Source organism: Vulpes lagopus, chromosome 3 (assembly GCF_018345385.1).
Source record: "Vulpes lagopus strain Blue_001 chromosome 3, ASM1834538v1, whole genome shotgun sequence".
Taxonomy (NCBI): domain Eukaryota; kingdom Metazoa; phylum Chordata; class Mammalia; order Carnivora; family Canidae; genus Vulpes; species Vulpes lagopus.
The window spans coordinates 103,531,664-103,554,240 of NC_054826.1; the positions used below are offsets into that span (position 1 = coordinate 103,531,664).

At 54.1% G+C, this 22,577-nt stretch overlaps 1 protein-coding gene across 8 annotated transcripts in view; it reads left to right on the forward strand.

Moving 5' to 3' along the window:
- Positions 1 to 20,030, forward strand: part of IQCE (IQ motif containing E) — a 45,237-nt gene extending 25,207 nt beyond the window's left edge. For 7 of the 8 annotated variants that reach the window (XM_041749448.1, XM_041749449.1, XM_041749443.1 and 4 more), the window contains 10 exons: positions 297 to 496; positions 2,703 to 2,807; positions 4,006 to 4,096; positions 8,163 to 8,333; positions 12,346 to 12,369; positions 14,450 to 14,560; positions 15,070 to 15,194; positions 16,100 to 16,200; positions 17,169 to 17,282; positions 18,060 to 20,030. In XM_041749448.1, the coding sequence (XP_041605382.1) occupies positions 297 to 496; positions 2,703 to 2,807; positions 4,006 to 4,096; positions 8,163 to 8,333; positions 12,346 to 12,369; positions 14,450 to 14,560; positions 15,070 to 15,194; positions 16,100 to 16,200; positions 17,169 to 17,282; positions 18,060 to 18,199 (1,182 nt within the window). In that variant the 3' untranslated portion in view covers positions 18,200 to 20,030. The remainder of the gene's footprint in view (positions 1 to 296; positions 497 to 2,702; positions 2,808 to 4,005; positions 4,097 to 8,162; positions 8,334 to 12,345; positions 12,370 to 14,449; positions 14,561 to 15,069; positions 15,195 to 16,099; positions 16,201 to 17,168; positions 17,283 to 18,059) is intronic. The other variant, XM_041749444.1, reaches the window with a different exon arrangement.
- Positions 20,031 to 22,577: the final 2,547 nt, after the last annotated feature.

The following is a 22,577-nucleotide window of genomic DNA, read 5'->3' on the forward strand; positions in this document are numbered from 1 at the left end:
GAAGCTTATGAATTTCCCTTTCATAGGCCCTGTGTTCTATTTTGTTAATGGTGCCTTGCCCCCACTTGTCCCAGGCTGGGCTCTGCTGGCAGGGGTGCTCTTCACTTCCCCAATGGGCTCCCATCCCAAAAGGCTCCCGTGAGGTGGAGCTGTCCCACGATTTAAGGTCACACCCAGAGCTTGTCCCAAACCTGGGCTTGGGACGAGTTTTGCTTGGTCACTATCTCTTCCTTGGGTTTCATAACCGCAACATAAAATGAGAAAGAACATCTGAAAAATGCCTGTGTTGCCTCTAGAAAATAAGTTCAATGGAAAGCCCCAAATTACATGCTTCAGAAGTGGTCAAGGCAAACGCTGTGGTGCACTCTGCGTCCAGCTCCACTATGTCCAGGCAGCCACGAGGTGACCAACACGAGGACAGCGAGCATCTGCGGGGGACTGTGCGGAGCCTGAAAGGCGAGCGGAATGCCCTACAGATGCAGCTGCAGGAGAAAGAGTAGGTCTCGGGGCACAACTGGCACTCTGGCCCCCCGGGAGGGCTTGTGGCTAGAGACTGGCATTCTGGTGAATACAGGGGAGATGCTCAACTCCTGGTAGTAATTCCTGGGGTAGTTTTGTAGGATTCAGAGACTTACTGTATTTTTTTTTTTAAGATTTTATTTATTTCTTCATGAGAGACACAGAAGGCAGAGACATAGGCAGAGGGAGAAGCGGGCTCCTCGCAGGGACTCGATCCCTGGACCCTGGGATCATGCCTTGAGCCGAAGGCAGACGCTCAACCACTGAGCTACCCAAGAGTCCCAAACTCCTACCCTTTTTGAATGTTTATTTAGTGGCAACATTCAGAGGGGACAAAGACTAAATAATAAACATAACAAATAAATTATGTTTTTAAAGATTTTATTTATTCATGAGAGACAGAGAGAGAGGCAGAGACGTAAGCAGAGGGAGAAGCGGGCTCCCTGCAGGGAGCCCGTTGTAGGACTCCCTCCCAGAACTCTGGGATCACAACCTCAGCCGAAGGCAGAAGGCAGATGCTCAACCGCTGAACCACCCAGGCGTCCCAACTTCCTGTATCTTATTTGTGAAGTAAAAGTCACTTAGTGGTGAAAAGAAGGCCTTAACTGACCATATTACATCATTGAAAGAAGGGGAGGTATTTAAATCTCTTCATGCAGAATTCCAGAGTGATTTCCAAATTCTTTTTTTGGGAAGAATTGACTTTCGTTGACTTTTGTAAAGTAGATAAGCCAGTTAAATCTTCTTCAGTGGTTCAGAGAGCAGTTATATGTTTATGACATCCAGTCTAAATGCCAAATAAGACACAAATTCTGTGAAGGGTTCAGTGTGACCCTCAGAGTTTGAAAGGCGAAATCTCCAGATTTTGCTTGTTCACTGTTTTTTTCTCTAGTGTCTTGATCTGTAGTTTACTGAAGATGTTTCCTCTGCTGTTTACTTGTGGCTTCTCTGGTCGCAGTTCTGTCATAAGTAAGCTAAACCCATGCATCTTCTGAGATGGGGTTTATCTCTCAGAGTGGCCTAGGGAAGCCACCAGCCTCAGCATCACGTGGGTGCTGGTTAGAGATGCAAAACCTAGGTCCTGCCCACCCAGGAGCTGGTTAGATATGTAGAACCTAGGCCCTGTCCACCCAAAAGCTGGTTAGAGATGCAGAACCTAGGTGTGGCACACCTGGAAGCTGGTTGGAGATCTAGAACCTTGTCAGACCCAGATCTCCTGAATCTGACTCTGTCTGATGAGGCCCCCTGATGATTCATGTGCACATTTAAGTCTGAGAAGGACTCCCTAGCTGACTCCTCACCTACTAAGTTCTCTGCTGCCTTCTGTTTACAGCAGAGGAAAATCCCTTCACACTCCACCTGTTCTTAGTCCTCCAATCCAAGTACATCTATGTGAATTGGTAGGTTCTTTGTAAAAATTAGTATTTATCAAAAAAACTGGGCTAGTCATTTTGAAAGGTAAATAATGCTAGTCATTTTGAGAGGTAAGTAACGTCTCTGATAATCTCTTCAGCTGTCACCTGGCATGATAAGAGCTTCCACCTATTCAGCCCTTACTCTTTGAAATAGTCAAGGTTTTTCCTCTGATTCATAGAAGACTAAGGGACCTAGAAAAGTTAGGTCACATGACAGTGAGCAGTGGAGCTGAGTTCAGACTTGGAACGGTGCTCTTAGCCACATGCCACCTGTAGGACCAGGAAAGCCTATCAGGGAGCAAGCAGTTTAGTTGGAGGTCCCAGGTCACCCCCTTGTCCTCGATGGCTCAGCTCAAGTAGCAGCCCCGTGTGGTGCAGGCAGGACCCTCCTAGCACTCATCTGAGATACGGTTTACATACCAATTGTGGGACTGTTGTGATAAAGCCTCTCTCCATGAGAGCAGGGCCACAGCTCATCTGAGTCTCCTCGCCACTGTATCCTGGGTACCTAATAGCTGCACATAGCAGGTACTCAGTGAATATCTGGAGGAACAGCCCCCCAGGGTGGCAGGCCTTTCGGGTCTTCTGGCTGCGTGGTTATAAACAAGTGCCTCTATCCATTTGCCCCCACATCCATCCACTGTCATGAGGAAGGAAGTTGGGTGACGTGATGTTTTTGGAAAGCTCTTCCTGCTTTGGTGATAATTCATGTAACTGTGGTCCTTCATTTTCACGAACTCTGAAATGTTTCTGGTTCTGTATGTTCAGTTTGGAAATGAAGCAGCTGCTCCAGACAAATGCTGACCTGCAGAAGGAGCTGGAGGACATGAAGGGAGGTGAGGAGGAGAGAAGAGGAAGAGAGGAGGCTCTGAGGTGAGCATGCCAGGAGTCAGAGGCTGTCAAGAGATCCCACAATTCCAGGCATTTCCAGTCTTCCCTCCGTACAGCTTCTGGAGCATTTTCTTGCAGCCCCAGCCTGAATCCGTCACTCACTTCCTGACATCCTGCAGGAGCTCTTTGTGTCCCTTAGAGTAAAAATCCCAATTCTGGGAAAGAGCTCTTCACAATCAGGCAGTTTTTGCCTCTGTGGTGTGATGCCAGGTCCTCCACACACACCCTCCACTGCAGCCACAGCCACCAGGGGCGGCCATCCAGGGCCAGAATCCTGCTCCTTCACAATTGTTCATAGACCCCAAAGGGGAGACAGCCCCAAGCCCATCAGCTGAGGCACAGATAAGAAATTCAAGTATGTCCACATGAAGGAAGAAAAAGAAATAGGTTCTGGCACACATGATGGCGTGGATGAGCCTCCGGCACAGGGTGCCACGTGAAGGAAGTAGACAGGAAGAGTCACAGACTGGATGCGCACGGGCAGATTCTCAGGGAGGGGTGGGGGGCAGGGAAATAAGCAGGGGCTGCTCCACGCGAGGCTCCCTTGGGTGGGAGGAGTGTTCTGAATTGGTGGTGATGGTCGCACCATGTTCTATGAATTTTACCTCAATGAGAAGTGCCCCCCCAAAGTAGGCTAGAACCCTAGATGGAAATATATACCACTCAGAATAATGAGGAAGACACAGATTGCTAGAATGAATAGTACTTGTTTTCAGGAGAACTGTGACGACGTTTTGTCGGAAGGCAGGGCCGGAAGAGACCAGAAAGGGCAGGTGTGCAGGGAAGAGCTATTTTTCTATTGCCATTAAAACCTATAGCAAGGACACAAGTCCTGGTTGCTTCCACTCACATTGTGCACTGAAAACCCCAAATGCTGCTGGCCCATGCATCACTCCAGCCACCAGGATTTTTCCCACACATCAGAGGCAGTGCTGGCCCTGGGGATCCTCCGGCCCTGCCCTCCTGGGGCTGCCAGCCTGGCTGCAGACACAGGCCACAGAGCATGGTCCTGCAGTAGGGACCCCATGCTGGCCAAGGTGCAGGGAGGTGGTACTGGGGGCCTCAAATGGCTGCAGGAGAGGTACCCCCGCAGGCGGCCCTTGCAGTCACATACAGACATGGAGACATGGGCCACTGCATGATGACCAGTTAAGATGTCATCCTCTCCCTCCTACTTTAGAGAGGAAATTCAAACGCTTGTGAAGAAGTGTCAAGAACTGGAAGAGATTAGGAGAGCAGAGAGAGACAACCCCGTGGAAATGAGTCCTGAGGTATGGCTCAGCTGGGCTTCAGACTTCCTGTGCAAGTGCCGTGGGGCTCTCGGCCTGAGCGGGACATTCTGCTGGGTTGGTCCCCTGGTTCTCCTGACTCTGGCACTGACAGGCCGTTCCCCTTACCGTTCCCCTTGATCTCCACAAATTGTGTATGTTGAACCCAGGATCTGAACTGATCAATTGTCAGTTAAGTGACTTTTTTGAACAGTGTTTGAGTCTTAGATACTGAAGTTGGGTGAAGATCTTCCCCGGATTTCACCTATTCAGAAAGTCTAATTGTCCAACAAGGGGTGTCTGTTAGTGGGTGAGGAGTTTGAGAAGGCCTTCTGGGGAAGGGGCAACGCTTGGGGAGGACCTCCTGTCCCCCGTCCTGCGTGTTTAATGTAAGCTTCAGGCCATGACATGGACACAGCCTGGCCAGGAGAGTGCTCACTGTGGCAGAGCATCTTCCGAGACCCCCGTGCCTGCCACTGAGCTTTGCACATGTCCAGGTGTTGAATGAGTGTGTGGCAAATGGCAGGTTCAAGGTGAGAGGTAAGTTGCAGGCACCGCCCTCCTGTCCCTGTCCCCTCATGGAGGCAGCTACAGCTGAGCTGGTCTTTGTGGCCACAAGGGGCTGGCTCCCCTGACACCACCTTTGAGCCAGAGCAGCCCTCTGGTATCCACTGGCCCTATGCCACCTGCACTTGGACTTCTGGTGGCTGCACTGTGCCTCCTTGCTAATCCTTTTTTCCAATTGATGGATTTTTTTCAGGTGGCAGGTATAATCTATTAACACAAATAACATTGGTATTAAAATTCTGTGGTAGCAGTGTGCTCCAAGAGGACTCCACCATGTAAACGTGTGGTAGATAAAGCCAGGCTGGTGGGGAAGCGTCCACAACGAGCACACGTCAGAAATGGTAGATAACACCTGGCGGCCCCTTTACGATCCCTTTTCCATGAGCCCCCGTCTGCTTGCTACAGACATGGTAACACCCAGGGGATCCACCAGGATAGTGGGCCTTTACGGGGTACACATCATAGCCAAGAAGTTCTGTTGCTTCAGAAGGCAACTTACTGTTTTATAACAAGTGACCTGACAGAGATGGTCACCGGCCGCCGGGAAAAGAGAATGTCCCCGGGCTCTAGGGCTGCATTACCTGCTGAGGGTGAAACAGACACATTCTGATGTTTGAATCTGGGCTGGCTGGTGTCTTCTGAGGCTGGCTTCCTGAGCTGGAGTCTCCGTGGGGAGGGCTCTTACACTACATGACATGGTGTGTACTTCAAAAACAGAGAAGTGCTGACAGTCGGGAATCTGCAGAAGCTGATGGGTGCAGCTCTGGTGGCAAATGGAGATGAGCCGCAGCTTACCAGGGAGGCAAGGAAAGGCAGTCTCGTGGTGCACACGCGCTGGAGTTCCCGAAGGTTGCGTGACAGCCTTGGTGCCGGCATATCCTGCTGGCCAAGTGTGAGGGTCGGACTATGTGAGTCCTTCCTGAGCCTTTCCGGAAACTATTTTTGTGGTTCAGTAAAGTATATTTTTTGTGTTATCTGTGGGATGCATTTCTGTGCTGGTTTCTCCAAAGTGCTTTGGTTAATGTCCTGAGTCCTGTAGAGTCACGGTCCCAGTGTCCAGGAAGCCAGCCGCTCTGCATGACCGTCACCTTCCAGGGGACCCCTTGCCCCCCTGCATACCATGCCCGCTGTCTGCTCTGGGTGGATAGATGTGAGGCCAGGGCTGCTGGGGTGGGGGCATGTGGGCGGTGGAGCTATGTTTGTGTGTCTCCGGGGACCACCTCACTGGCAGGGGCCCCTTTTCTTCCTGAGCGGGTGCTCACAGAGCTCTGAGCCGACAGGGCTCCCCCATCTGTGACTTGTCCACTCTGGGTGATCCTGACCCCTCGGAGGCACCCAACAGAAGCAAACGTCAACTCTTCTGCTTGTTTTAATTCATCTGGTTCTTGGAGACCCCTCCCTCTACAGAGAGACCTGCTCAGGGTTCCTGTAGACACTCATGTGGGAAGCAAAGCAAGTTTCTCCTATTGTCTCCTCAGAGTGTTGACGCGGAGACAGAGGAGAGTCACTGTAGCGCCAGGCTCCGCCCGTGCGCTGATGTTCCCCCACGGTCAGGAAGGTGGGTCTGGTGCGGGCTCCTTGTCCCCCAGGCCTTGCGCTGACCTCCAGGAGGATCCGGCACCAAGGGCACAGGCCCACTTCTCTGCACACCTTACCACAAGAATGCCGCTTTTCCTGTGAGTCCCAGCAATTCGGGATTTCGATCCTCCACTAACTCAGTGTGAGACACAGTGGCTGCACTGGTAGGGAGCCCTGATGAACGTTCTTTTTCTCAAGGGTTGACATCCTTAATCACCATCTCTACGTCCCCTGAGAGGGGCTTCTCGAGGTTTGCCCAGTGTCAAAGTTATACTCAGGACTTACTGAGGCATCTTATTCAACCTGGAGGTTTTATGTCCCTACTATCGGCAGGAGCCTACCTTGGGCCCCAGGTTTCACACTGTTCGTGCCAAGAGTGGGCCAAGGGAATAGCCGTACCCTCTGCAAAGCCACAGGGACAAGGATGTTAGGTAGCCTGGTAGTAGTGGTGCAGACGCCATGGACGGGAGACCGACGGGTGAGCCGTGCATCTGCCAGCGGGATAGCAGGACCCTGTCCAGCCACTGCTGGTGGGGAACAGGTCTCCACTGGCTGACTCAGAAAGCCACCTGTGACCTACTGTTTGGTGGAAACAAATCTGTCTCTTCCAGAGAAGGTCACAGCAGCGATCCCCTGAGATTAGGAAAAAAAAAAAAAAACTCACACTGGAAAAAAATCCGAACAAATTACCGAAGTATGGCTTGCTTCTGTATGTGGGACCACGAGCAGTTTTATTTACCTCTAGCATAGTCTGAATTTTTTATAACAGGCATGTATATTCTTATAACAGGCTTTGGGGTTTTCCTGCTGGAAATGCATTTCCAAATGGACTTGGCTCTCCACGTTTGGACATGGGTGATGAATTGTAGGTTTAATCAGGGTGGCAGGGGGTCAGTTTCTAACAGTTGCCTCAAGGAATTTCTCTATTGAAATTTAAAATCCTTTCAGCTATTTGCCAAGAGTTTTGGAGTGAGTATTCCTTTATCTCTAGGTGACTGATGGGACTCTCTTACTCCCATTGGGACAGGCCACATAGTGACAGAGGTCATGTTGCCACAGAGGAACAGTGATGTGGGGGGCATATTGGTACCGAGGGAGAAGATAAGCCCCTCTCCGGCTGGATGTTGGGGGTCTCGGTGGGTAGTAACTGGGCGCGCCAGGAGGGCCTGGTGATAGTGACTGATCCACTAGGGGCCCCGGGGTGTGGGTGGTGGGCCTGGCTCCTTGGACCTGGGACAGTGTCAGTTTTTACCAGTTGCCATCTTCACAAAGGGGTCCTCCAGCAACATAGGCCCCCAGCGTGAGGACGATAGTCCAGGGTGTGGATTTTTATTGAGAGATGTCATTGCAGATAATAAATTTAGACTCTTTTTTTTTTTAAGATTTTATTTATTTATTCATGAGAAACACAGAGAGGAGAGAGAGAGGCAGAGACACAGGCAGAGGGAGAAGCAGGCTCCATGCAGGGAGCTTCTTTTCACCGTGAAAACTGAACTAGAAATCTATTGCCCTCAATTGCAAAGGTCTTTAGAGTAAAAGAAAGACCAAAAACAAGATGCCTGAGAAGCAGGTAAACCTTGCAATAACACACACGTGTCATTGAGCTCAGGAAGTACATTGTAGCTTCGGAAGGGCCACGTGTCAGACTTACAGGGGTGTCACCCCGTCATCCTCTCATGGGAGTACCATCACACCGGGTTTAGGGAGGTGGATGAAAACCACCTTAAAGCCATTTATTAGCTGTACCTTGTTTCTGCAGAGATTTTTTTTTTTTTGTAGTACGGCATACTGAACGTGTAGGGTACAGATTTTTCCTCCACATTAAAAAATCTAGTCTGATGAGCTCAGCCTGTATCATGCCAGCATCCTGCCACCTCACCCATCCTCCCTGCCCGGCTTAATCGTCCTTTGCACCTTTCTGCAGACCCCAGAAGAACCCCGACCTTCCCTTCCCACCAGCAGGCTCTCTCAGCAGGACCATGAGCCAGATCCAAGTGAGGAGGGCTTCTCTCGGCCCCCCTCCACCTGCTCCAAGGGGCAAAGAGACACGGCAGCCAGGATCCTGCAGGCCCGCTGGAAGAGATACTGCCAGCAGGTGAGAGCCCGGGCGGCCTCACTGTGGTCCGCTCTCTCTGCCACACAGGCTCTGTGCATCGGTGCCGCTGGCGTGCATGGAAATGTGGGGCAGAATGTCGTGGGGGGTGAGGGGTAGACCAGCACCTGGACCCAAAGTAGCTCCTACAGGGACCCTTACAGGGTCATCTGGAGGTGGAGAGGGGCAGTGGCTTGTCCGGAAGCCTTTGTTAGCTCACTGACTACACAGCGGCGGGTGGCTGATTCCAAGGGAGACCCGCTCTGGGTGCAGCCCCTGACCACACTCTGAAATCTCTGCCCTGTCCCCCTAAACATGGCTGAGCATGGGCTCCACAGTGAGGTGGATCCAGTCTAGAAACAACTGGAAATTCAAACCCCCAGAGAAGCCCCTCTTCTGGGGTTGCCTGGGGGAAAGCAGCTCAGGCTGTGGTCTGTTTTCCTGGGACTCTGAAAAACCTGCCTTGAGTGGCTGCTCCTCAGGGGACACCACCTATAAGTTAGGGTACAGGAAGGCCACCCATGAAAGCTGAGAATGTATGTCTCAGACCCAGGAGACAAGGAGCTATGAGTCTGTGCTGAATGCCTTCATGCTTAGGGAGAGGTGGAGCGAGGAGCCCAGGGCAGGGGAAATAGGGTGACAGGAGGAGCCCAGGGCAAGGGAAGTGGGGTGACAGGGGGAGGAGCCTGGGGCAGAGGAAGCAGGGGAGATGACGGGGGGCGGGGGGAGGGAGAAGGGGAGCCTGAGGTGGGGGAAGTGGGGTGACTGGCAAGGAGTCCAGGGTAGGGGAAGCAGGGTGACAGGGGAGGAGCCCGGGAGACCGCATGCTATCTTGTGGAGGGAGGAATGGGGCTCCATTCCTGAGCTTCTGGGGTAAGAGTGGCCGTCTCCTTGGACGAGCTCTGCGCTCTGAAAGAGCTCCTGGCTGTAGAACATGGCAGGGCCCTTTCTCCCCAGCTGAATCAACAGAGACTGTGCAGCTCTCTGGCTGTCTGAATATCATAAGATCTTAGTTCCAGAAGGTTGTCCATAGAGTTTCTTAAGCTACTGTTTCTTCGCAACTTCTGTTATGAGAATGTATAGAACATTTAGAATATTTGGAAGAACTCCATGTATTCAGGAAGGTACCACGCAAATTCTTGCCCCTACCTCAAGAGCAGTTAACACTCAGCATTATTTCTTTTCTATGTGGATCGTTTCTTGGTACAACCTTATGAGAGTAAGTTTTAAACGTGAATTCTTGGCATCTTCTGAGCACGAGGGCACCCAGCTCACCACAGCAGGCACCCTCAGACACCCCGAAGTGAGGCAGAGGGTGTCTCATGGCCTCTGGCATACCTTCATAGCCACATCTCCCCACGTGCCCCAGGATCCCTTCTCAAGGATCAACGTTGTCAGCCCCAATCCAGTCAAGGTTGAGCGTTGACCCACATCCAGTGAGAACTCTGCAGTGTTCTTGCACGTCCTTATGGAGAGTGAGGGCCAGTCCCCTGCAGGGTGCCCACGTACAGGATCTGTCCCATTGTGTTCCTGTGGTGGCCCTTGTCTCCTCCCTGTAAGCAGCAAGTCAGGGGTGCAAGCTTGATGCCGCTCAGGTTAGGCCTTTTGCGCCAGAGCATCATCTCCTTTCAGGCACAGGTGAGACCAGGGAGTCCTGTTCCTGTGTCTGACCGCAGGCACAGGGTAATGTCACGGCTGCCAGCTTCTGCCATTGTCAGGCAACACCTTTCTCATGACAATGACCCCGTAAATCTGTGGGAAGAATGACCTCTTTGCACTCTGGTCCCCACCTTCCACCAATGGCTCTGCACCCTTGACACACCTTTACTCAGCCCATCACGTCACACAGTTATGGGGGGACTTTGGGGCTGGCACTCTTCTGTAAAGCAGCTTTGCTTATCGGCTGGTCAGCAGGGCATCACTCCATGGTCTCCCAAAAAGGCAGGCTCAAAACTTCCCTGTTTCCCATCAAGCACTAAGTAAACCCTAACTTCAGAGCAGGGGATTGTTCCTGGGGATTGGGGTGGTCATTCTACAGGAAGCCAGCAAGCTTCTTCCCCCACTCTATCTGAGGGCTGGGACATTTCTGGCTTTTAGATTAATTAGTCATTTTTTTCTTTTCTCGTTCAGTTTGTCCCACATCTGGTCAGTGGGAGCGCTCAGGTCTGGCTCCTGGGCCTTTGTTCTTGTCAGCACACTCTCATCTTCTGGCTCAGGAAGGCATTGCAAGCTCCCCGTCCTCCTCACCCCAGACCTGGAGGGAGCTCACCATTACTGAGCCACTATGTCTGTCTGGGTGCTGCTTTTCCCTTCACCTTTGTCTTCATCAGACCTTTCCTTAATTAAAAAGACCAAATGCGGGTGCCTGGGCCGCTCAGTTGGTTGAGCATCTGACTTATGATTTCGGCTCAGGTAATGATCTTGGGTTCTGGGATCAAGCTCCACATCAGGCTCCACGCTCAGTGGGGTACCTGTTTGACTTCTCTCTCTGCCTCTCTCTTTGCCCCTCCCTCTCCTTTTGCCCCCTTCCCTCTCAAATTAATTAAAAAACTCAAATTTAATTAATGAATTAATTTAAAAAGACAAAATGTAAGGTGCTCTCAGAGCAGTGCCCTAGCTCACTGCTCCCCACCAACTTGGCAGGACCTGTCACCTACATTGGCTTCCACTGCCTGCCCCTCCAGGAGCTGGGGCACAGCTCACTTCTTGACTCGTGAGCAGAGTCATTTCTTCAGGATTCTGTGTTAAAAGAACTCAGAAACATCAGATGCACATGCCTACATCTGAGAATATAGCATTCAAAAGGCTACTTGACTGGAAATTGGGGTCCTGGGACCTCAGCCCCAGGTCCTCTTGGTCTGCACGTTTCAGACTCATGTCAGGGTGTGATGGTGTCTGAAGCCATGAGGAGGAAGGCCTTGGGACTTCCTGGAGTCCCCTGGCAGTGCAACTGCACCCCACACCCAGCTACGCTTTCTGCCATCAACAGGCCTACAGCTGGCCACACTCCACCATGCCTCCTTGACTCAGAGTCCACTTCCACAAGCAATGTGGTTCCATCTTTTCTGCCTGTCTCGAGTCATGGCACATTTCCACTCCCCCACTTTTGCACTTTTCAGGCTCACCATTAGACTTCCTCACTCTGCAGCTCGCCCCACATCCTTGCTGGTGCTATCCTTATCTGCTGCTTGGTGGTTTCTTGGCCAGTCCTGATTGTTACTATTATTCATTCACTCATTCATCTTACATCCTGCTGGTCCTCATACTCCATTTTTCCTTAACCCGTCAAGGGTCAAATCCTCTTCTATAATGGCCGTGGGCCATGCACTCTGATTAATATCAAAAAGGATCTGGCAAGTATGTTTTGTTGGCTGTGGTCATTGACCACTATAGCTCGTGTATCATCCCGGGCTTTCCACACCAGAAGGACTCGGGCTTCCCTGACATCTATAAAAATACACATTCCTAGGGCCTCTGTGCTGGTTCTGGCTCAGCCTTGGGTGTAGCTCAATCTTTGTTCCTCCAGTCCCTGGGTGCTTCTGACAATGGGTTGGGAGTCAGTATGGGGGTCCTCTTTGTAGTTTCTTCAGCAGACATGACCATCCAGAGAGGACACCTGTGTCAGGACCGCTCTGGCTGTGGGAAGGGGCTTCCTCACTTGGGGCTGAAGACAAGTGTGCACGGTGGTGCCTGTGAGTCATGTCTCACAGAGAGCTCCCATGGGCTGACCCAGAGCCACAGGTGACACCGACTGCAGCTGACTCATCCTAAGAAAGCTGGCCATCTGGATATGGCTGCTGGCTCCCTCAGCACTGCCAGCTGAGGACAGGGATGCACCCAGCTTCCTGGGCTGCAGGTGGTGAGGAGGGCGCTCTCGATGAGAGGAGTGCCCTGGTACCCCAGTTCTGCTTTTCTCCATCTGTGGTGACTGTGGCAGAGACAGGATCAGGAAATGAACACTGTATTGTGAAAAATTCATCCTCGTGTTAATTCATAATGTATCTCTTTATTTCAGAAAAAAGAGGCTGTTCTGGCTGAGGTAAGCAAGATTTATTTCATCTGTTTCAAAATATATAGTCTTGCACTAGAGCAAAGTCACAGTGGGATGTCTCACACACTGGTTTCCATGAAATCAGACCAGACCCGGTGATACCAACGTCAGATGAATATTGGGATAACTTCACATGTTCAGATATATTCAATCAATCGTTCTTTCAACATACTTTTCTTGATCATCACTTCAGGTCTGGTAACCTGGTGGGCCCTCAGGACTCAGAAAGCTGTTGAGACAAGTCATTGCAGGTCAGGGTGTCAGGTGTGCCTTAGGGCTCTTGTGAAGGCCAGGCACATGGCCTGGGGAGTGTGGGGGCTCCCAGGCGTAGGGAGAAGACAGGCGTGCACAGGAGCATGGCTTGCTGGGGAGAGAGCAGGTCTGTGTGATCAGTTGGAAGCAGAGGTTGGAGGCAGCAGCAGAACTGATGGGAGCCTCCAGCTACCCAGACCACCCTGGAGACCCACACGGCCCCGTGCTGCTGCTGTTGTCCGCCCTCAGCCTATTCCCTGTGCAGCCTCCAGGGTGACATGTTTTAAATGATAAATAACACCATCACTGTACATGACTTGCTCTCAAACTTAGAAGCAAATCTAAAGTTATTGCCTGAAGACTCTCCATGTCACACTCTCTGGCTACCCCTCCAGCCCTGCTCATTCTTCTCTGGCCAATCTGGAGGCTTCTTCAGCACTCCTTGGAAATACGAACCTTATTCCTGACACCAGGCCTTTGCACTTGCTGCTCCCTCTGCCTAGAAGGCTCTTCCTCTAGACACTTGCATGCCTTGCCCCCTTGCTTTACACAGGAAATGTTACCTCTTCAGAGACCCGGTCTCTGAATACCCCACATCGGCCATCACTCCAGCCCCATGTCCTGCTTTATTTCTCTTCATAGCTTTCATCCCCACTTGATATTTTGATATTTTACTTTTTTTAAAATTGCTTGTCTCCCATTGCAATGTAAGTTTCTCGGAGGCAGGGACCACCTCTGTCCTCACACCACTGTATCCACAGTTCCTAGGATGTTGCCCACCACGTGGTAGGCATTCAGCAGATTGTGTGGAATGAATGGGTGAGTGAATGGGTGAATCTGGGATTCCTCAAAGGACTGTATAGAGTGTTTCCCAGCCAGCTAGCTGGCTAGCATGTGCTATCGTGTTCTCCTGCTTGTCTTCAGGGGTCTCCCCAGGCCTGGTTGTCCTCACCTCCCCAGGCAAGGGATGATGACAAGACCCCTGCAGGATGCTGCTGAGCAGGGCTTCTGTAGTGCTTTGGTGGCTGTCATGTCACCCCAGCCTGTGTCGCTCATTACAAGCCCTCGCTGTGGGTCATCTGCATGCAGCAAGCCCCCCCCCCCCGCCCCAGGTCGGTCTATACATGCACCTGCTTATTCTCACCACGCTTTTTGGGCCTTGTCTCTGAACCCTGAGTTCAGGACATCTCCTTCACTGCCTCCAATAACAACAAAGCAAAGCTGTTTCTTTTAGTTACCGTGATGCTGGAAGCATCTTGACCTCGAAACACGCGACATATCAGGCCCCAGTGTGCTCACGTGGCGCTTGCCTAATATGCGATGAGAGCTCAACCCTTTTGTCATGCTGTGATGTTTCCAGCCAGGGCTGCCCCTGGAATCCAGAACAGTGATCTCAGACTTAACAGAGCATCCATATGTGTGTCTGAGGAGATCATTTAAGATTAAGGTCAGAGGATAAATAATCCCTTTGCTACCTTTTGAGATCATGCTCTGGCCCACTTGGTTTTGAAAGAGGTGTATAGAAAGCAGGTTGCATGGGCTTAACTACCCAATATGGAAACATAACTGTGTTTAGAATATGGACGAATATGAGCAGCTAAATGTGATAGCATTGAACAGATGCCTGGGTTCAGATGCTGGGTATGCCTCTTCCTGCACGAGGCAGTAGGCAGGAGACACAGAGGCTGTGGCTATGCAGCAGTGAGAGAGAAAGTTTTCTCTGCTGATAGAGCTTTCCCCTCCATCACCCCATTCTCTGCACCTGCCACCTTCCAGGGAGATTAACACCCATTTCCCTCTCCTCGTTCCCCACCAGGCGGCTACGGTGCTTCAGTCAGTTTTCAGGGGACACCTAGCACGGGTGAAGCTGCTATCAAGCCAGGCGTGTGCTTCAGAATCCCCCGGGCCTCCCAGCCCGCCAGGCCAGGTAACCCTGGGAGTGGGACACAGCAGGGTGCTAACTGCCCTCTCTCCAGATCGCCATCTCATGCCCCATCACCCAGGGCAGCACGGCATCTCTATGTCCGTGTCCTACCTGGCACCTTACTCTGTGTGTAGAGGGCCACACTGGGCCAGGCACCAGGACCTGTAGTGCAGGCTCAGCTGGATTTAATTCAGGGGCCACATGGCTTTGAGGTGCTCACATATTAGGTAGTGTGCCTGTCTCGCAATTAAGGCAGAAGTTTAAAAACACAATAAAGATAAGCATTTTCTGTATCTGTCCCTCCTCTGCAAAAATGACAAGACATTCATTTTAAGAATCTCTAGGATCTGAGGGTCAGGAGCCTGCTGAGCACATGGTTAGTGACGAGATAAGCCACCTGGAATGGGGCTGCACACCCACACGACTTTCTGGGGGCCTGGTAGGGGCCCTGCCACACCTGGAAGGTGGGCAGAAGCTTCTAAATGGCTCTTTTCTCCACTGTGGTATCATAGCAGGACCCCCCACCACCACGTGTTCCAAGCCGTGCCATCCAGGCCCAGGATGACCCCGGGGAGGAAGAGGCCATCACCACCATCCAGTCCGTCCTCCGGGCACACTTGGCACGGGTCAGACACAGGTAAATCCAACTGGCAGGCCTCCCTCTGTTGCATGTCACTGGGAGACACCAGCCACGGCCATGGTGCAGGAAGCTGCCTATCCACCAGGCCACCCATGCACAGGCACAGGGCACGGGAGCCAGGACGTGTCACGTGATCACAAACACGCCGTGCAGAGCTCCTCCTGCAGATGCAGGTGGGGTAGCCCACCAGGTCTGCCCCTCAGGAGGGTGCCTTCCTGGAATGGCTCCCTTGTGCTGGGGAAAGCCAACAGAAAGGCATAGGCACCGTGTGATTCTGGTTCCCACCAGTTTGTAGCCGGCTCTCTTGTCCTAACGCATTACCCTTTTAAAAAAAAATTCGACATGACCTCAGTGCTCAGGAGGGCGCGAGTGTTGTCAGGCCCTTCCCATAGCAGCTCACACTCGTTCTCAATAGCCACGATCCTGCCAGACCTGCTGGAGCCCTGAATGCGGAAACTCAGACCCCATCTAGGTCAACTCGGGCAGAGCAGGATCTGCAGCAGGCAAGGGAGTGTCTGTTGGGGTGCAGGGGCAAGAGGCTTGGGTTCCCATTTCCCAGTCTACACAACAGGAAAGGCAGCCGCCCATCACTTTTCAGGCTATGCTTCCTCTCTGCCGAAGGAGAGCCAGGTGGAGCCAGGATCTCACAGTCTGGTTCCCAATGAGCTGGGGCGGCTGGGGATGCCACGCAGGTTGGGGTCTCACCAGTGCCACCAGGCACGGCAGCAAGCACTAGAGACCATGGGAGAGAAGGCGTCAACGCCTGACCTTGGCATGTGCCCAGGAGGCCAATGGCAGACACGCTGTGCCCTGTGCCACCCACCCGTGCTGGTTCTGCCGAGGCCTTGGTGGTAGGGGCATCTGTAAAGTCCAAGCGGCCAGCCTCTCTCTCTCTTCCCCAGTGCCGCCAGTCAGAGAGCCGCCCCTGCAGCTTCCAGGAGGAGGAGACCCGCTCTGGCACCCGCCCGCCAGCCGCCCGCGCCACCCTGCCCTGCTTCTCCTGGTAATTTCATTTCATCTTGGATTTCCATGCAAGGGGCAGCTGGCCCTCTGGGCTCTAAGAACAGTGCGGCCGCTGCCCCGGAAGCTCGGGGTGTGCAGGCACGTGCGGGGGCTTGTCCCAGGGCGACCACTCAGGCACAGAGTATGACTGTCAGCAGGGAGGTGCCCCCAGCTTCGGCCCTCATCCCCCAGGCTGCTGGGAAAGGCGAGCCCACAGGAGGCAGCCCTGGTGCCAGTTGTAGCAGCTTCCAGGAACCAACGGGCCACACAGTTGGAGCTTCATGGCTCATGTGTCTTTGGTTTTTATTCTTGGCTCTAACTGGAGCTGTGTGGTTTCCCTGCCTTAGGCCAGCGCTTTTCCTATTTGTTAGTTTTGAGCAAAGCTTTGCTTGTATTTGCTTCTCTGCCTCATTACGGTCCAAAAGCTGCAGAAATCCCTGGACCTGGCAGGACTGCTGTACCCCAACTGCGAGGCCCAGTCCCTGCTCTGCCTAGTGGCTGACGTGGGGTCCTGGGCTAGGGCCTGCGGCCTCATGTGTGAGATAGAGCCCAATGTGAGCGGCCTGAGCATTTTCTTCAGGTCTTGGGATTCTGATGGCCCCTCACACTGGTTGGGGAGCCTCTCTTGCTGCCAGCTCCTGCTCCCAGTGATGCTGGAGATGAGCGGGAGTGCATGAGATCTGATGCTGTCTTTAGACCAAGAAACACAGTCTTGAGGTCTCATTTGTGAGGGCAGCATGCTGTCACCACGTGGCGCTCGTGTGGAGCATGTGCACTGGAGGATTTTTCCGTGCTGAGCCTTGGGTCGCACAGATGGAATCCGATTAGGACAGGGCAAATTGCAAAAGGAAGCAGTTTTTCCAAACCAAAGCCCTCGGGGTAGAAAGACAGGTGGAGGTGATGAGCCCTGCCTGTGTTGGCTGTTGGCTTTGTGCACCGCAGGTGATTTGAGTGTGCGTGTTGTTTCAGGCCAGGAGGACAGTGACGTGAGCAGTGGGGAGACTGTGGAGGGGCCGGCAGCAGAGGATGAAGTGCTGGGGCCGTGGGGGCCAGGGAAGCCAGCCTCCCTGCAGCCCTGCTCTGGTGAGTGTGGGAGGCTGGGTCTGGGCCCTGGAGGATCTCCTGCATGAGCTGAGGGTTTCACGCCATATCTGACCCAAAGATCCCCACTCAACTTTCACCCTATCAGAGCTTGTGAACTGTGGTATTTGGCCGCCATATGACTGCATGGCCCTGTGTGGGGCCAGTTGCCCACCCACCCCTTGCCCTCGCCTCCCCCGCCCTCCACCAAGCTGGCACTCCGGGTGCAGGCAGTCATCAGGGGTGCCCCTTCCAGCGCGGACTGAGGATTTGGGAAATCGGCTGTATGTGTAGAAAGCAGGGGAGGGTAAGCTGGAAGCCTCACAGGACTCACTGGGCACCTCCTGGTCCTGCCTGCCTCCCCTGCCCAAGGGCCCATGTCATAAGGAAGGTGGCTGTTACCCATGCAGGTGGTCCCCAGCCCCACCTGCACTCAGGTCGCAGCCCCACCCAGGCCCCAGATTCAGGGTGCCAACATGAAGTGGTCCTCAGAAACCCCCGCCCACGCTCAAACTTCCTCACTGCTGGCCAGCCATCACCTTTTACAGGAGTTGGCCTTTTGGAAATGGCCAGAATGTTCCGAGCTGAGCTTGGAGGCTGAGGTGGCTTTGTGGATGCTGTGACACTGATTCTGAAGGCCTGTCCCACCTTCACTGCTTTGGGTGTGACCTTGGGCGTCCCGGCAGGAGCAGGTCCGATGCAAGGTGTTGGAGAGCAGCAGCCCAAGGCACACTCCAGCCCTGAGCAGCTTGGGTGACAACCCCCTCTGGTTCCTTGCAGGGCCGTCCTCTCCCTTAGGACTGCAACAGCAACCACAGCCCATGGGGCCTCCACAAGTGGATGACAGCAGCTCAGAGGATTCAGACGAGATTGTTGTTGCTCCAGCTCTGCCCACAAGGAAGATGGCCTCCCTGCCCTAGGCCCTGGCCCTGGGCCCTCACACGGTGCCGGCTCTGCCGGGGAGCTCAGGGTTCATAGGACGAGGCATGTTCCGGGGGACATAGTGACCAGAATTGGAAAGTAATTTATCTCGTTAAGAAAGAACTACCTACTCCACAGCTCAGCGCTCTCTTCTTTGGCTTTTCTCTTTGGTTTGGTTTTGTCACTTGTCTGGTTGTCTGTGTAGGAATCCTGAAGCCTCTACTTAATCTCTGGGAAGGGCCAGCTGGGCTGGTTTTCAGGGTCAGATGGACAATGCCTGTGCCTGAGGGTCCACCAGGAGCCCTGCAAACACATGCTCTGGGGAGCAGCTTCCTGGCCACCTTTGGCCTTGAGCTGGGAAGAGCTGCTCTGTCTGGAGTTGCTCTGTCTGGAGCTGGGCCGCCAGCACCTCCTTCTCCCCACCAACATCTCCCGGCACCATGTGCTCCCACCTCTGCCCAGTAAGTAGGCTAAGCTGGACACGCCAGGGCCACACCTTCTGGAAGAGAGAGATGTGACAGGCTTGTTTGGGGCAGGCTCTCCCCAATCCATGACAGGACACGAAGACGTCAAGGCCCCAAGATGGGCTCGGGCTCCTCAGGCTGCTCCTTCCTGCGCCTCTCCAAGCAGACCTCTCCTCTTCAGGCTCCTCAGGCTGCTCCTTCCTGCGCCTCTCCAAGCAGACCTCTCCTCTTCATTGTCCCCCACCCACGGGATGTGCCCAGGAAGGAGTCTGGAGGGATCTTTGTCACTGTGTAGATTGAGCCTTAAAAGATACCAAACTGTAATCAAGAAGTAGCATCGACCTGCATGGTCAAGCTGCCCCCGGCCCCAAGGAAAGAGTAGTGGGGAGCCCGCAGCCCAGCCTCTACTGCACAGAGCTCCACTCAGAAGCCCAGTCTCACCCTTCATGAGATTAGCCCTTGCTGATGGTAACATGGAGACCTTCAGGCCTGGGTGGGATTCCGAGGGCCTCTAGAGCCCCATGTCTCCGGGTCCCAGAGCTGATGCTAGAAAGCTCACCCTGGCTGGGACAGAGTGCCTACTGGAGCCCTTCTGAGGTCACTCTTGAGGAGCACGAGGTTCTGCTTGGGGAAAATAGTGGGCCCTCCTCCCTGTGGTCAGGAAGCTTCTGCTCCAGCACCAACAAGACACGTAGCAGGAGGCACTCTGCATCCCCCGCCCCTGGGCAGTGAGGTCCCCCAGCCCAGCATGTCCATCCCAAGTCACCTGGACCCGCCCTGTTAGGTTCTGCTCATACAGTGGGTTGAGAAGAATTCAGCCAGGAGGCTTGGCTAGTTTAGTCTCTTCTCTTTGCCTGGTCTGTGGGCTGTCAGGTCAATTCTCTTTTCTCTTTATTTTCCCACTGGACTGATTGGTAACTTGACTGAATTCCTTGCTGGCCCTGACTTGGGTCATCCATGGGGTCTGTTCCACGGTGACCAGACCACCCTTCTCTGGGCGCCGGGTTCAGAGCTCAGGGTCTGTAGGGGCCGAGTGCGCATCCGAGGGCGAGGAAGGCTGGGCCCATAGGCCTGTGAGCTCAGATGTGGTTCCTCCCGCCCCTCCCACAAAACACGGGCATTTCTGCCAACTCTTCACTCTGAGGAGCGAGTGGCACTGGGGGCTCAGGTCGTAGGGATGTCCCTGCCTCGGGCCTGGACAAGGCCTGCCCGGGAGAAAGGGGCAATTCCGCACAGTATCCGGGTTGGCTTGTGCGCCGCGACCAGAGGGCAGGATCATCCCCTGGGAACTGTAAATATGTACACTGGTCTGTCCGTGCACCTCTGGTGTAGCATTGTTGATCTATTAAAAGCAAACGGTCTGGAAGCTGCCTCTGTCACTGATGCACCTCCAGGCTGTGATTTCAGCCAACATCCATCACGCACACCCTCTGAGGGACAGCCCACCCTGCAGCTCTGTGACCTTGCAGGCCCTGTGGAGAACCCCAGGTGCCCACGTGCTTACAGCGCCCGAGCATGGCGGCTGGGGTGGGGGTAGGGTTCCCAGGGCTTCAGAGCAGCCCAAGGCAGGGTGGGAGAGGGGCCTCACCTAGGGGCCAGTCCCAGCATGGGGCCTTAGGGCAGCTAGGCTGATGCCTGGGAGACAGAGAAAGGAAAGGAACTCAGCAGGAAGGCATAGAGCACCCCAAAGGCCCAGGTGCCTGCCCTCCAGAGGGGAAGTCCAGGAGCATGTACAACTCACTTTGCCCTAGCTATCACCACAGCTCCTGTGCACCTGCTGGAGCCCGCCCTCTCGAAGCACTGCTGTCCAGGGGCCCCAGGGATGCCCCCCAGGATGCATGCAGGCTGACCTGGGCTGGCCATCCAGATGCTGTTCCTGTCTCTCAGGAAAGACTGTTCTGTAGCTTTTCTGAAGGAGCCAAGTGATGACAAACGAGTTCAGGCCATGCCATGGCCTCTGCAGCCCTTGGTTCTCTCCCAGCAGGCGAGAGCTCAGGAGAAAGGACAGCGGGGGCAGGAGCTGGTGGGAAAACCATGGGGCAGGACCAGAAGCTACTCAGACACCCGCTGGGCCAAGTGGTGGGTCACTTTCCTGGGCCTCCAGCCCTTTGCCTGGGTGGCTGCACTGGCTCAGGCACTGAGGACCAGCAGGAAGGAGGGGGCCTCCGCTGCCAACCCACCCCCTTCTCTCTCCTGGCCCACTGTATTCCCCCAAATTCTTCTTTAGGAGCAGGGAAGGAATGATTGTCAGGAATCCCACTATCCAGTGACATAAGGGAGCCCATCTCTGGGGAATACACTTCCCAGGAGTTTGCTGCACAGAGCAAGGTATCCCATGACTTGGTTCACATGTGGCTGTTTGCCAGGCCCTCGGGTCCCTTGGGATCTGCCTGAAGTCCTCTGGGGACTTGTTGGCTGGCTCTAGCGCTTGCCCAAGCCCACCTCGTGCCCCATCACCATGCGTCTCTTTAACCAATAGCTCATTGGGAAGGCTTCTTGCTTTGTCGGGAAGCTGCTTGGGCCTGATGGAGTCTGTGGCAGTGGAGGGCAGGGCCCCTCAGACACCCTCCCAAGCCTTGAGCCACCCCCATGGGTCCTTCCAAGAGCCTGAGGTCCACCAGCACAGGCGCAGCCTCCAGGGTTGGGGGGATAGCTCCAGCCTCAGCCCCGGCCAGCAGGTGTAGACAAACACATGGTACGCAAGTATGCATACAGATACACACCTCACCAACACACATAACCTCCCCGTTCCTGCCACTGGCTCTGGGCTCCTGGGAGTCACTGGTCTGGTGCCCAGTCTGGCCCGCAAGGACCGTGTGGCCTCTTTACCACTCATGACTGCAAGTTACCCCCAGGCCCTTGGCCAAGATGACTTTAAAAGTGAGATTCTTCAAAAGTCACCAGGGAATAGGAAAAAAAAAATGTCAGACTCCAAATCCCTGGCTCCTTCCAGCGCTGCTACTGGGCTGGGAACATGAATGAGGAGGAGGAACGGGCCCAGGTTGCTGGCGTGGGTGCCAGAGGATGGCCTTTGGCCAGCACCTTCCATTAACATGCTGGGAACCCAGCCGGGCCGTTACAGCCCCGAGGAGCGGCCCCATTAACCAGAGCCTGCCTAAGAGCCTGTGGGACGTTTCCATGGAGTCCTTTCTGAAGAGAGAGAGGGGTGCCCCGAGCTATTCGTTAATTAAGCCCCAGAACTGCCAGGGATTCAAAGGAGAGGGTCCAATGTGTGCCAAGGCCCCAGGGCTTTCATTCAGGAGCCCAGCCTGGCCGCTTCTTCCTCAGCCCTCCCCTTCCTGGTTGCAAGGGGTGGGGAGGGAGGGGGTTGCTGGGGTTGGGGCCCTAGAGTGGCTGTCCCTGCTGACGGCCTGCCATCCGCCTGGACTGCCTTTCCCCAGCTCAGCTCCAGGGCCGGCCCCCTTAGCAGCACTGACACGGTGGCTGCTGCCCCATGTCTCATCTCAGTTTCCACCCTGCCCAGCCCCCGAGCTCTACCAGCCCTGTCCCCTGCCTGCCTGCCGGGCACGGCAACTCCAGGGCCCTGTCCCTAACACCCGGACTCCCCGGAGATTGAGATGAATGTCTGCACCTACGTGTCTCAGATGCCTCAAACTCAGCTTGGCCCAGCTTTGACCTTCACTCCGTAACCTGCACCCTGCCCCTCGATGCTGTCTCCATGACAACATCACAGGCCTCTGGGTTTCCTGAGCCAGAAACCTGGCCATCACCCCTGTCTCCCTCCATGCTCCTCACACTACACTCGGTCACCAGGCCCCGGGCTCCTGCCCAGAGCCCCACTCTGCTGCCACATCTGAGCAAGGCCACCAGCCATCCCCATGGAATGGGCCACACCGCCCCTCACACAAACACCTGTGGACAGACACATGCCGATGGACATGGGCATGCGCAC